Source organism: Tenebrio molitor, chromosome 2 (assembly GCF_963966145.1).
Source record: "Tenebrio molitor chromosome 2, icTenMoli1.1, whole genome shotgun sequence".
Lineage (NCBI taxonomy): Eukaryota > Metazoa > Arthropoda > Insecta > Coleoptera > Tenebrionidae > Tenebrio > Tenebrio molitor.
In genome coordinates this window covers 7,590,923-7,605,282 of record NC_091047.1, presented here as the reverse complement: position 1 = coordinate 7,605,282, position 14,360 = coordinate 7,590,923, and the positions used below count along the sequence as shown (strand labels likewise).

General features: G+C 39.0%; 3 protein-coding genes across 4 annotated transcripts; 2 read left to right on the top strand and 1 right to left on the bottom strand.

The window, feature by feature from the left end:
• Positions 1-74: 74 nt before the first annotated feature.
• On the top strand, positions 75-2,006 carry Psn (presenilin). 2 transcript variants are annotated; one of them, XM_069038782.1, is made up of 7 exons: positions 92-586; positions 639-848; positions 906-1,126; positions 1,180-1,278; positions 1,329-1,544; positions 1,599-1,711; positions 1,761-2,006. In XM_069038782.1, exons 1-7 carry the CDS (start codon positions 210-212, stop codon positions 1,914-1,916), a joined length of 1,392 nt encoding a protein of 463 aa, XP_068894883.1. In that variant the 5' UTR covers positions 92-209; the 3' UTR covers positions 1,917-2,006. The 2 variants fall into 2 exon arrangements, with proteins under 2 accessions (XP_068894882.1, XP_068894883.1); XM_069038781.1 differs by having other exon boundaries at positions 75-586; positions 1,329-1,711.
• A 1,441-nt stretch (positions 2,007-3,447) lies between these two features.
• On the top strand, positions 3,448-5,403 carry LOC138123933 (uncharacterized protein F54F2.9). Its single transcript, XM_069038784.1, has 4 exons — positions 3,448-3,824; positions 4,070-4,390; positions 4,443-5,162; positions 5,219-5,403. Exons 1-4 carry the CDS (start codon positions 3,690-3,692, stop codon positions 5,300-5,302), a joined length of 1,260 nt encoding a protein of 419 aa, XP_068894885.1. The 5' UTR covers positions 3,448-3,689; the 3' UTR covers positions 5,303-5,403.
• KrT95D (phosphofurin acidic cluster sorting protein KrT95D) lies at positions 5,336-14,291 on the bottom strand. Its single transcript, XM_069038780.1, has 8 exons — positions 13,993-14,291; positions 13,633-13,936; positions 11,233-12,015; positions 7,578-7,783; positions 7,153-7,522; positions 6,640-6,970; positions 6,470-6,589; positions 5,336-6,415 (listed from the first exon to the last, which is right to left on the bottom strand). Exons 1-8 carry the CDS (start codon positions 14,100-14,102, stop codon positions 6,282-6,284), a joined length of 2,358 nt encoding a protein of 785 aa, XP_068894881.1. The 5' UTR covers positions 14,103-14,291; the 3' UTR covers positions 5,336-6,281.
• Between the last annotated feature and the right edge of the window lie 69 nt (positions 14,292-14,360).

Here is a 14,360-nt window from a genome sequence, read left to right as displayed (position 1 = left end):
CAACATTATTGTTTAAAACGATTATCATCATCAAGCGTTGCAGTTTTTATGTAAACAAAGTCATTATCCCATTATCGTCGAGTGTATTGGCACCTCTGCTTGTCGCTTTGCTGTGTGTGACTCATTTTTCTGACAGCTGACACCTGTCAAAACTTTCTGAATTTATTTTTTTTATTGAGTTTTCCCGTCAATTTTTCACTGGAAATTGTATGTCTGAGAGTGAAAGCGAGTTCGAGGCCGTGTCCGAAAAAACGAGACTGATGGACGGACATGTAGAAACTAACGGAAGCGGCACATCGTTAACGGGAGATTCGAGGGTAGGTCCTGAGGGTTCGCGGAAACGCAGGTCTCGTAGAATCCCAGAGGATGACGAGAGCGTCCCCGAGACCCGCGTCGTGGACGGGAGCGCCCAGAGAACGGCCCCCGGCGATTATCAGAATGTCGCTGAAATAAGAGATGATGAAGAAGAGCTGAAATATGGGGCCAAACATGTCATCAAACTCTTTGCACCTGTGTCCCTGTGTATGGTGGTTGTGGTTGCGACTATAAGCGCTGTGAATTTTTATTCTGTCAAAGATTTATATTTGTAAGTTTGCCAAGTTTTCCCTATTATTCAGTGGTGATACATTTTTTTTAAGAGTTTATACCCCCTTTCATGAAGAAAGTTCCGACACAAGCACTAAAGTTTGGAATGCAGCAGCAAACTCTTTAATTTTGATGGCTGTTATTGTAGTAATGACTGTGTTGTTGATTATCTTGTATAAATATCGTTGCTACAAGACAATTCATGGGTGGTTAATTCTATCTTCTTTGATGCTTCTTTCAGTATTTTCATATCTATATTTGGAGTAAGAAATTGCAAACAGTTACACTTTCAACACAAACTAATCATTTACCATTTAAAGGGAAATTTTAAGAGCTTACAATATCCCAATGGATTACCCCACGATTGTTTTGTTAATGTGGAATTTTGGGGTGATGGGGATGGTTTGCATTCACTGGCAAGGCCCTCTGATACTTCAACAAGCTTACCTAATTTTTGTTGCTGCCCTCATGGCCCTAGTTTTTATAAAGTATCTTCCAGAATGGACAACTTGGGCTGTTCTAGCTGTAATATCAGTCTGGGGTAAAATAATTCATCTCTCTCAAAGTACAATAATGTATTGTTTAATGTTCTAGACTTGATCGCTGTTTTAATGCCCAAAGGACCTTTGAGGATTTTAGTAGAAACAGCACAGGAAAGAAATGAACAAATTTTTCCAGCTCTCATATACTCTTGTAAGACAAAATAATTTTAGTAAACCAGATGATCAATTAAGTCATTGTAGCCACCTACATGTACACATATGCAGGCATGGCCACTCATGATGAGCCCCCTGCAGCAGTCGCGTCGCGATCTTCTGTAGATTCAAACAGTGAAGAGCACGGTTTTACAAGAGACTGGGTTGAAAACCATTCCAGTAGAGTTGCCCAAAGACAATTAGAAGTCCATGATGTTCCCAGAGGAACCCCAAGAACACAAATTCATCAAGAAGAGGAAGAAAGTCAGAGAGATAACGTCCAAATTATAAAAATTAGACTAAACATTTTTTTTCTAGGGGGTGTAAAACTGGGTTTGGGGGATTTTATCTTTTACAGTGTTTTAGTTGGCAAAGCTTCGTCATATGGAGACTGGAACACTACATTGGCCTGCTTTGTAGCAATACTCATTGTATGATTTCCCATTATTTGAAAATATTTTCCTCATGAATGTTTTCCAGGGTCTCTGCCTCACTCTACTCTTATTGGCGATTTTCAAGAAAGCGTTGCCGGCCCTTCCCATTTCAATTACTTTTGGACTAATTTTTTATTTTGTCACCAAAGAAATTGTTAGTCCTTTTGCTGACAGTTTAGCAAATGAACAAGTATTTATTTAGCCACTTGTAATTACATCACTATTGTAATTTAATAATTTAGACTATAAGATTCGTTTTCTGTAATTTTATTAATAAAATTAATATTTATAATTATGGCTTGTACACTAAAACATCCACAAGACTCTCATTTTGGAGAGTCCAAGGCTCATATCCAGGATCTTGCAAGAGAAAAGTTTTTGTTGTGTTACACTTCATGCAAGACCAGATGGAACGCTTTTTCTTTATTCTTACTTTACAAGTAACACCTGCCAGAAGAAGAGAGCGACAACCCTTACAGATTGTTCTTTTTACCTCGATATCCCTTCAAAAAATTGAATTAAAAAATTAAAAGCATTGACAATATACTCACAGTCTTTGAACGGCCTTTTTTGATACGGCAACCAGAAGATTACTGTACATTGCGGCTGCCACATTATCTGATTCATTTTCTGTGGCTAGTGCATTACACGCCTAGAAATTTCTTTTATAAATAAAAATACACAAGAGACACTTGATCGAACCTGGTACAAATAATTCATCCTTTGAAAACTGTCTTTTCCTGCACATTTTTTGATTTTATTGGATTTTTTTGAAACTTCTTGTTTTACAGGTTCCATCACATAACCTCACTTCCAGATCTTAACCAATAAACACGATTACTAAAGAAATTCTAATTTGGTATGTCCTTTGTCCTAACACTCCCAACCCCGTCAAATTAAACGAAAACAAATGTGTTCCACAATGATAACATTATCATGTTTTAATTTGATGTAAAGTTGTTATATAATTTCAGGTTTTTCAGATTAATCTGTGATGATAGTTTACGCTTTAATCCACTCATTGTCTTCCGTTTTATCAAAAGAAGATGAATTTTTCGTGGGCAGAAAGTTATCCAGAAATATACAGAATGTGTACTTTATTCAGTTTAACAGAATTAAACAATCCTATAAAATACTGTTATAAACCAGTACAAGGATTTATTCAAGATGGGCCCCAATGTGGGCTGGTAGCCCTTGCAATGTACATGGGCAACCCAAGCAGAACATCTGTTGAGTTGCTACTGAAAACAGCAAAGGATGAAGGCTACACCTACAATGGTGAGATGTTTTCTGTTGAAAATATGGCCAGTTTAGCAAAATCGCATTTAAAATCAACCGAAATTCAAGTGTACACAGGGTTGTTAAATACAGAAGAAATTAAAGAAATTCTACTTCAAGGTGTAAATTTATTAGTGCCTTATGACACTGACAAAGACAATTCGCCAGGTCTACAAAATGGACACAAGGCACACTGGGCAATAATTTGTGGGGCTGTGAAAACAGAAAATGACTTTTATGTCTTGGCAAGGCATGGTAAAGCCAAAAATGTGGCTATTTGGAAGCTGTCAGACTTGTCTGAAAGTAACGCTCAATTAAATGAAGTTGGAATTTACCAAAAACAACCAGATATCCTATTTAAACTGCCAGACGGAGGTATCCAAGGTCCTCTAGGTCTCAAGCGTAAATCTGTTATTTTAAGAAATAAGTAAAAAATGTGTTTTTCAACGTATTTTCTCGATTGTTATTACAGTCAAATAAATTGTGGTTTGAACGCTTTTTAAATTGTGGTTCCGCTTTATTACCGGTGAAAGTAATTGCGGAGAAAAGGAAATAGTTTTTAAATTTACATCGATTGGTTTCACTTGGTTTTTGTCGCTCTACAAGTTATGCTGACAGGTGACACGCAGCATAACCTCACTTTTATGTGTCACTTTATTAGTAAAATGTAAATTTACAGACGTTTAAAACAATTAAAATGGTTTTAATACGTGCAATATTAGTTGTTTTTTGTTTGAAATCAGTTACAGCGTGGGATTCCGAACAACTGGAAGTTTTCGACGTTGTTGATGAAGTCAAGGAAAATTTCTACACCCTTTTAAACGTATCTCAAGTAAGTGTAAAATATTTTTTATCTCATATTTCTCAGTGTTTGAAATCAATGGCACTAAATATATGAACATAATTGACGTTTTTTTATCGAAGTATTTGTTTACATAACCATGTGTACATTAGATTAGTTTCAGGTAGTAAATTTTTATCCCACAATAAATGTATTAAAAAATTGTAGTAATAACAGTATCAACTAGTTTGCCTCACTCATGACAGTTTGCCTTTTATTAAATAATTTTATTACAGAGTGCCACAAACCAAGAAATTAAATCCGCGTTTCGAGGACTATCACTCAAATTACATCCAGATAAAAATCCCACTGTTGATACCTCAGTTCAGTTTAGAAACTTAGTTTCCGTTTATGAAGTGCTTCGAAGCACTGCAAAACGAAAATATTACGATGAAGTCCTGGTCAATGGACTCCCGAACTGGCGCTCCGCCGTTTATTATTATCGATATGTCCGCAAAATGGGCATGGTTGAAGTTTGTATAATTTTATTCACAATCGTTACAATCGGACAGTATTTAGTTAATTGGGCTTCATACTTAGAGCGCAAGTACACGATAGTAAGTAATTGAAAAATGTTTTTACTCGGGATTAACCGCATCTCACCCCCAGGAGCAAAATAAGAAACCCAAGCGTAAAAATAAATCAGATAAACCCCCAGAACCGGCTGTGATTTTACAAAAACCCTCAATAACAGACACATTACCAGTACAGATACCTCGCCTGCTCTGGCACATGGTCACATCTTTACCAAAAACATTAGGACTGATTAAAACTGCAGTAGCTCAACAAATAGAAGAAGCGACGAAACCGCCGCCACCTCCGGAGGAACCCGAGGTGCGGGTCAGGCTGAAGGCGGTGCGCAAGCGCAACAAAGGATTCGTCTTGCCGGAAGGACCAAATTTCGAAACGACATTCCACACGTCCGGTGACAATTCGGGCTCTGCGGCGCCGCCCCCGACTAGCTCCGGGGGCTTATGGACGGACGACGATCTGGCAGAGTTGATCAAACTGGTGAAAAAGTACCCAGGTGGTACGTCAGGAAGATGGGAGACCATAGCGGAAGTGATGGGAAGGTCGGTACCGGAGGTCACATACATGGCAAACAAAATGAAAGAGAATTGCTACAAACTGCCAAACGAACAGGACGAGGAGCCGGTTCAAGTGAAAGTGAAGCAAAAGACGAAGAAAGAAGTGACCGGTGAGGATGAGAACGTGAAGAAGTGGAGTCAGACGCAGCAGAAGACGCTAGAAGATGCCTTGGCCAAGTATCCAAAGGGCTGTGCGGAACGGTGGGATAAAATATCCGACTGCGTTCCCGACAAAACCAAGGTATGATGTGTTGACCGAGTGAGGGCGCCACATGTGCTGACCGGTGTTTGTTTCAGGAGGAGTGCATGATGCGGTTCAGGTACCTCGCCGAGGCCGTTAAAAAACAGAAAGAGACGCAAGAGCAGCAACCTCCTGATTAAAATGTAGTTAAAATGAAACGAGGCAAACAATAATAAAAGTACATATTCATGTTTATTTGTATGTATGTAGTTATATATATATAAACAATACTAATTCCAGACATTATTGCATTTATACAACAGATAGTCTAATCTATCATTTACAATCAAACACTGATGAACTATAGATGGATGTTCTAAAACTTGTTGCACATTCCAAATGAGATTAATGACAGAACATCCATCCGAGCTAACAAGTTGGAATGAGCTGCGTTAAAATCACAGTTGCACGGCGCTTTCCATTTCTTATATCAATATTTCCTTAGCTTCGCGTCATCACAGTTCAACAAACAACTTCGGATGAGATCCTTTCAACATTCCCGAAAATAAAATTTGATTTTACATGGAACTATTCTCCACAGCCACCCGATAACGTTGTAAAAAAAGGGCTACGATGACTGCGAGAAACCGCTACACATTAATACAAACAACTTTCCGTCAATACACAATTTGTCGCTTTGGTATTTATGCAAAATGCTGATATGCTGGGCTTTGCACACCATTTACCGTGATTCTCATTGGTGGGCGGCACGCTCGTACAATGATGTGCAACACCCGATGGATACGTTATATCGATATAAAAGTGGTTCGGCCACAAATAAATCTTGCTGTGCTTACAAACGAAACGGTTAGGTATTCAGTTAACCTTAGCTTGTAAAAAAGTATTGATTTTTTTTTATTCAAAAAATCTCAAGCATTTATCGATATCAATAACGACGACTATAAACTATATCACATATACGGAGTATTCTTAACGTGAGTTTTTCTTTGTTGAATAATTTAATTTCAAACTTGAGTTTTGAGCCTTATTTGGATGTATTGTCAACGGTTGGATTACGATGGATTTGACCTTGACTAGAAGCGATGAATGCATCGCGGGAACGAGACACGGAAGCAAAGCGGCGGGTTTAAAAAAGGGGAAGGTCGTTTTAAATCTTTGTTACATAGAATTCACTTCGGCACTCGCCAATGGCACTCCTACCAGAGCCACGGACAACTGTTTGACGTGCGTCTGCCATGTCGAACTCAACTGGAAGAATTTCACTCCGTTGAACTCGACTCCGTCCACGTACACTGAAAATCAGACCGATTAAACGAACATCGTCACAACGCCGTCACCGTCGCCACCTTTCATCGGCGTGTTGTGAGAGGCTTTGGCCGAACAAATCAACCTAGAGATTCCGTCGACAGTCTGACTGCGCGGCTCTGCATCCTTTTCCTTTTCTTTCTTCTTACCCAGTCTCATAACTAAAACAAACGAAAAATGTCGTCCGGTCGAGCGATCCCCGCAAACTCACTTTTCTGTTTTTTCTCTTTGTTCGCCATGTGCATGGTGATGTTGAGTCCGGAAGTGTTCGAAGGCGAGGCCTGGAGACCTCTGAACAGTCCTTTGAGTGAAGTTTTACCGTCTTGTTTGGTTTTGTCAGTCTTTACGGCTACGGGCTCAGTACATTTCGAGATTTGCCAATAATCTAATTGTAATTCAAGAGGTTCCCAAGGTGAATCGCGAGTTTGAACGTTGGGCGACGATGGTGGAGTCAGGGATGGGGCGGGTGGACTGGAACACATCAGGTCCTCAAGATCCACGGACATTGACAAGGAGTGTTCGGCGGGGCCCACCCTCACTTCCTGTACAAATAAAAAAATCGATTTACAACGATCGAATCGACTAGGTTCTTGAAAATTTTACTATTGGCCAACCTGTAAAACAAAAGGATTGGCAACATTGTCACTTGACGTTAACACCTGTCAAGTCACTTTTAAAAAGTGCCACAAAATGAACGAAATAATATGGAAATACGACTCCTTACGTTGACGAATGGTATGAAGAGCTGGCTGGAGTCATCCTGACAAGTGAGCATCGCCTCTCCGAGCGGAAGTTGGGCAACCGGAGCCGAAGACGGCACCGACAGATACCTCTGGAGGCGTCCGGTAAGTTCGTCGATTTTCAATTCCTGTTCTGCGGGGAACAGGGAAGCGTATCCTTGATCCAAATTGACCAGTTGCTTGGTGACACCGCAGTTGCCCACGGGAATAATGTAGATTCTGGTGTAATTCAACCACTCGGGCGGTTTACTCGATAGGAGTTCGACGTAGGGACGAATCACCCAACCGATGAGAGTGTCGCCTCCGATCAGGACCAATTTCACAAAACTACCCATCTTGGCACAGCTATTGCAGCTGAAATCGTTCCGTTTAGCAAAAACGACCTCACACAAGTAAACGACCGACTCACTATTTGTGGATCTTGTTGAAAACAGCCGTGAGGACTGCTTTGACTTCGACCGATGATAATGGCAGAAAAATACGATGATGCGTTAGTCGCGCTGATAATGGTCCAGTAATACTGTCAGGGCCGGTGATTAATACGACTGCTTCGGGGAGTACGGTTTCTTCCAGGGGGAGGACTCGGGTGACTTGTTCCAAAAACATTTTGCGCGCCTAAGGGTCAGTTTAATTTTTTTTTAATTCCAACGTCTTATTTAAGAAATATGTATAAAAGGCGTTTTTTTTTTTTAATTTGGCGTCGAAGTTGGCGTTGGAGAGTCGATTGAGATAAAAAAGCCATCAAAATTACCTATGAAAAACAAAGATCAGTGTCTTTGCTAAATTCTCATTTGAAATGTCATTTGGTATTTTATTAAGCACTAAATAGTAACAAACACTGTGTGTTTTACAATCTCTGCAAGATGTTTTTTACTTTAAGCCATAAAAAATTTATGTCTGAATCGTATTTGGTGATGGTCAAGTGACAGTTCTCCATAAAAACTGCATGAATTAAGCTAAGACGCGGAATCTGGTTTTTCATAGGAAACTCTGATGTTATTTTTTGATCATACGATATGTTGCATAACCACAAACATTTTATTTGAGCCAGTTTTTATTTAGTTGTGATCGAGCAAAAACTGATAAGAAACGCCAAAATTTGCTTTTCCAATGATAGTTGGATGAGTGAAAGTTTTGTCTCTTAGTGCAAGTGCTTTGTTGTGTTTGCCGATATTTTAAGGTCATTGATTACTCATTAACTTGTTACTCATTTTACGGTCATTACACATTGTTGGTATTAAACTTTAAACTAGACTCTGCTGAAGTAAACAGACGCAACTACCGTTTTCGAAAATTTTAGAGTTTAAAAGCGAACATGTTTAAATATACAGGGTTATTATAAATGACTGTAGTCCAAGTAGGCGTAAAAACTGAATATAAAATTTATGGTTGCCGCTCCATATAAAAAACATCAAAATGATGGGAATAAGTGAGTACACATCACACACAGGAATTAAATTTGGTGCAAAACAACTCAATATTTTTGGATTCAATCGTTATTTAAAAAAAAAATATAAATAAAACCCTCATCACCGCACTTTTCACCTAAAAAATGACAGTGACAGCGACAAAAATTGACAGTTCACATGAAAGCGGCAAAAATTTCATAACATAGGCATGGCCTGCTTCGACTAAAATTTATAATACAGGGTTATTCTAAATGATTGTAGTCTAAGTAGGCGTAAAACCTGAATGTAAAATTTATGGTTGCCGCTCCGTATAAAAAACATCAAAGTGATGTGAATAAGTGAGTACACACCGTTCACACACAGGAGCTAAATTGGGTGCAAAACAACTCAATATTTTTAGAATTGGTTTCACCTAAAAGATGGTAGTGACAGCGACAAAAATTGACAGTTCACATGAAAGCGGCAAAAATTTCATAACATGGGCATGGCCTGCTTTGACTACAATCATTTAGAATAACCCTGTAGTATGTGTAGGACTTTTACAGATAGAATCATAATTTAGTCACGTAACAAAATGCAACAAAAAGTATTAAAAACAATAATTTACACTTGAAACAAGAATATATTATCACGTTGGTACGCCCAAAATGTCTTAGCGGTATTCTTACGCTGGACACGCGTCGTTATTACAACTGCATGGGTTAACTAAGTCGTACCGGACAAGTCTTTGAATTTATTTATTAAAAAGTGTTTTGTGTTGAATAAAACAACTATAGTGAAGGTTTTAACCAATGGGATGGATGCATAATGATTCTCAAGTGTTAAATACAATTAATTATCATTTTAGTGAAGTAATAAATTGTTTTGTAAACAAATTCTAGTTCCCGAATCTTTGAGCAATTTTTTTTAGAAAGAAAATGCTACGGTTACAATAATCGATAAATATTAACGAATAACGAAATAATAACGTTTCGTTTTTGATTATTTTATACGTAACCGTCAATTTAAATTTTCGCGTCACATGAAAACTAATTTTCCACGTGAATAATCTAATTACTATTCTGTCAACGAAAATTTCCGTACAAATTCTATACATAATCATAGCATTTTAACGTTTACGTAAAAATCAAAAATCTTCCTTTGGATACCAAATAGATGTTTCAGTTATGCAAAGCAGAGTTGGGCAATCAACTACATAATTAAATTCAATTGCAATTTAAAATGCTAATCGTCAATTATTAATTCTAATTGCTCTACTAGAACGGGCGTGTCTTTATCAGCACACTTGTTTTTCACTTGTTTCTTCGAACATAAAACCTTCTTTTTTCTTGCATTTCTGACTTTCAGCCACGTCAGATACAAGAATCCGCTTAGGCACTGATAATAATTTATAGGTGCTGGTATGTCAATTTTCAAGTATTTTTTAAAAGTTTATTTTGATTTTAAAAATTAATAATAGCTTTGCATTTAACTCACATTTTTTCGTTCCATTTCAACTTATACATTTTATACAATGCAAAAATTGTCATTTACGCGAGTACATAAAGTGGTACTTTTTTTCACGAATGGAGAGTTTGGCCGCACGAGCCGAACAATCCCATGAGCGAAAAAAAAGACATTTTAAGTACGAGTTCCACACAATATTTTGTCTACAACTGTCTGCAATTAGAAAAACAGCGAACATCAAAACGCAAATCTGTAATTTGGCTTTTACGATTCTGTTGTTTCGGTATATGTATTTGCATAACACCATCCTGAAATAATTACACGCTACAGCACGTTTTTTAATGCTTTTAACTTTTTTTCACTATTACCATAAACAAATGTTTTACGCAGTAGGAATGGTGAAATATACTGGAGGTTTTTCAAAAGGTCGTAGAAAAAAATTCTTACTGCCCAATTAATTTTCTTACCTCCGAGAGCGTAATTTCGGGTTAAAATTGGACTTTCTACTAAATTTCAAATATCAAGGTCTCGGTCACACAAGCAAAGTTTGTGGGGAATAGTGCATTTTTATATCGGGTGTTCACTTAAATTTATCCTCAAAGACAAAGTAGGCGTTGAAGAGTCGATTGTGAACGTACCACTCAACAATCTGGAGAGTAAAAACACAAACAACGCAAAAAGTGAGGTTAGATTTAAATAGCTGATCCGTGATGCCTTCAAAATCGACTCTTCAACGCCCACTTTGAGGATAAATTTAAATGAACACCCGATACTTTTGAAGAATAAATACTTAGGAAATAAAATTATGACCCAAGCACAAAGAAAATGAAAATTTGTTGAATAACTTTGACAATTATTTCTGTCAACTAAATAATTGTTAATCACAGTTAACAATTTAGAAAACTAGGCCCAGTTTATAGAAAGAGAATTGAATATTTGATTCGAACTTCGATTGGTTCAATCTGATCGCATTTGATTACGATTAACTTAATTTCGCTTCTGTAAACTGGCCTTAACTGTAATAATTTTTAGTTAGATTAATTTTCGCTCAACACTGTTGGAAAGTCGACTTATATCATTCTCTTTTACAGCAACTTCTGGTGATAATTTCACAAATGCTAAAGGTCACTCAATGTAAATATTGTCCAAAATAGATTTTTTTTCTCCTAATGGGGCTACTTTTCGATGGTAGAAAACTTTCCGACTTACCGTGATGGTTTCTGGCGCCGGAACGTCAGCACTGACGCTCAACGAGTTCTTCTTCTTGCCGGACGAAGCCGACGACCTGAACAGCTTCGACTTCCTCTCGCTGAACTCCTGCACCAAATTGGTGAAATCGCTGTCGCCCGACAACTTGGCCCGCGGTGTCGCCGACTGCTCCCTCGGCGGAGATCCGGTTTGCGGATCCGACTGCACTTCCGGATCGGTGAAACATATCTCCGCGTTACCGTCGCTTCCCGACGCTTTATCATCGATGAACTTCTCTGTCTCGCTGCAATTGGTCGGATTCGAATCCAACAGGCTCTTACTGCTGCTGAAGAAGGGCCTCAAGCTCGGTTTCGGCGTGCTCGATATCGACATGGTGTCCTGTTCCCCACCCGAGTCTTCGTCGCAACTCAGCGATTCGAGTTCTTGAAAGAGAGCCTGGATGTCGCTCGGATTCGAGAGGTCGGCGCTGCGGCCGCCTTCGCTGTCCGGCACTCTGAACCGTCGCAGCAGCGACACGAAACGCTGTTTCAGGTTGTGCCGGGCGTGCGGCATTTTCGTCCGGATCGGTTCGCTGTCCGACAAATCCGCCACTTCCTCCTCGCCGGAACTGATCTCGTCGTCGTCGTCGCTGAAGTCGTGGTCTCTGTCCGGCTTGTGCTCCTGGTCGACGGGCGTCGAGCTCAGCTGCAGGACGCTCAGCCGGGCGACGGGGCCCTTCTCTTTGTCCTTGCCCCCGCTCTCGGGGAGCATCTCGAGCTCCATGTCCATCTGCCGCTGCAAAACCTGACACCGACGGTTAACCTTTCCCCCGATTTGGGTCAACAGCTGACAAAATCTTTCGCTCTTCACGTCCTAGTTTACACGCGAAACTTTTCAAAACGAGTTAGGCGATGTCATCGATCAATTTCCCGTTTGATTTATCAGTTTTATGGGTGTATTTATCATCAAGGAATTTTTTGATCAATCTAGTTATAATACAATCTACGATAACACGAAGATGGGGCATTAAATTTTTCATTGTATTTTCTTTGAAATAAAACCTTGTTTTGTTTGAATCGTAAATTGCGTATCGTGAAATCCTGAAATACATACACTGCTTCACACGCAATTTCTCTCTTCCGGTTGATAATTTTACAACCTAAACATCGTTTACCAGAAAAATCTCATGTCTCCTGTTTGGTTTTTCATAATAAATGTACAACTGACGCAAAACTAAATTTATTAAATTAAGTGGAAAATTGAATTGAATTAACCGCATCAAATCCGGCGTTGCGGAAGATCAAATTCGTGATTGTGCAACTTGTAAGACGAAATTTAAACCGTTTTCTTTCATTTATTTGCTTGATTAATTTTTGCGTTATCTTTATGGCAACAGCTTGTTTAAATTTCTTTTTGTTTTCATAGCAACATTGTTATTGTAACACATTTCAATCAGGGTCACTCTTACTATAAAACTGTTTATTGCTGTTAACATAATTCTTTTTAATTTAGTACCATTACAGTTTCATTCCTAACATATGTTTGCCATAAAATACAACCGCAAAAAAACAGGACTCGCTAAAAAGACATCCGGATCGTTATTACCACAATTGTTATGACACTTTATACAGGGTGAGACCCGCTTGTCATAATTCATCTGTCAGGAGTGGAGGTTTGATCGTTTTCTCGTGTCAAAGCTGTTGTCAGGTGGGAACCAATTGGTACGGTAAAAGTGGTGGGCGATGAACCGATAAGCTTTTATTGTTCACATCCCCTTCCATTACAAAAAGTGTGGCAATTGGTTAAATAATTATTTCATTTTATTATTATTGAAACTATCGCTTTAATGCCAACACTCTGAGTCACTTGACTAGCTACTACAAGCGTAGATGTAACGTTTTTAGTATTTTTTCTCTTTGTGGAGATAGGGCCTTTGCAAACAAATCCTAAAACCTTTTATCAGGTCGGCCCTGTATATTAAGGAGCAATTTGTGTATGTTAATTGGGTAAACATGTCTGAAGAGCGCGTATCTAAACAATGCAGATGAGTCACTCATTTGAACTGTGTTGGCTTGAGAAACATAACAAAGAATGAACTTGGCCCATTTTGTGATTTCTTAGACTAACCTAGGTGCACAAAAAATTTTGGAAAATAAACGAAATTAATAATGCTATTTGAAATATTTTTGTGACACACAGGTGGGAAATTGTTGATGACTTATCAGTATGAGGAGAGTCACATCAAGATGCATAAATTTATGTTAATTTGCCTAATTATCACAAGTGAATTTTATCACTTGCAAATATTTCCTGTGACGCATTTAAACTTGAAGGTAAAGAGCATAGAGTTGGTGGGAAAAAGTACATATTGCACATGTGACGCCTGTTTCCTGGTAAAAAAAAGAAAAATGAATGATTTACCTGATCCATGCGAATGACTCCCTCAGCGAGCGTTTTGAAGCCGAGCATTGTGCGATTTTTGTACCGTTTGCGTCTCTGCAGCAAAATGTGTAGTTTGTTCCCTTCTCTCTTCAAAAAATGCGGATATTGGAGACAAAAAGTTAGTTCCAGAGGCGTATCTAATAACCCGCTTTGTGGCAGGATCAGCTCATTGGAGCGCAATGTGCGTTTGCTCGATTGCATTTTCACCGCAATAGATATAGAAGCTAGATCCGAGCCCAACGGTCTTAAGACGACTAGCCTGGTTAATGTCAGTGAACAAAGCCTACAATACAGTTAGCGTGAAGAAAAATGTGTGTCGGTTGCGTGTGCGTTACTGACCTCGGGATGCAATTCGAGGGTGTCCTGTCAACCCAAGTGGCGTAAAGCCTCATTTTGTTTGGAGCAGAGGCACCCGCCCCGCTCACGGTTTTGTTCGGTTTTTCACTCATTTTTATGGGGCAACGTGCGCTAAATCAAAGGCCCCGACCGGTCAAATATTACATCCGAGACACTCTCGGCCAGACTAACGTGGCCCAAAATCATCACTCAACTCTATTTTTTACACCGTTTATGTCAACTGCATCACGAACTGTCAAACGAGTACAAAGACCGCAAAAGTGACAGTTGCGATGCAACCAAATGACTCAAATAACAAAGACGCACGGATGATAAGACGAGGATGGAGAGTGAGGGAGCGACGGCCGCGC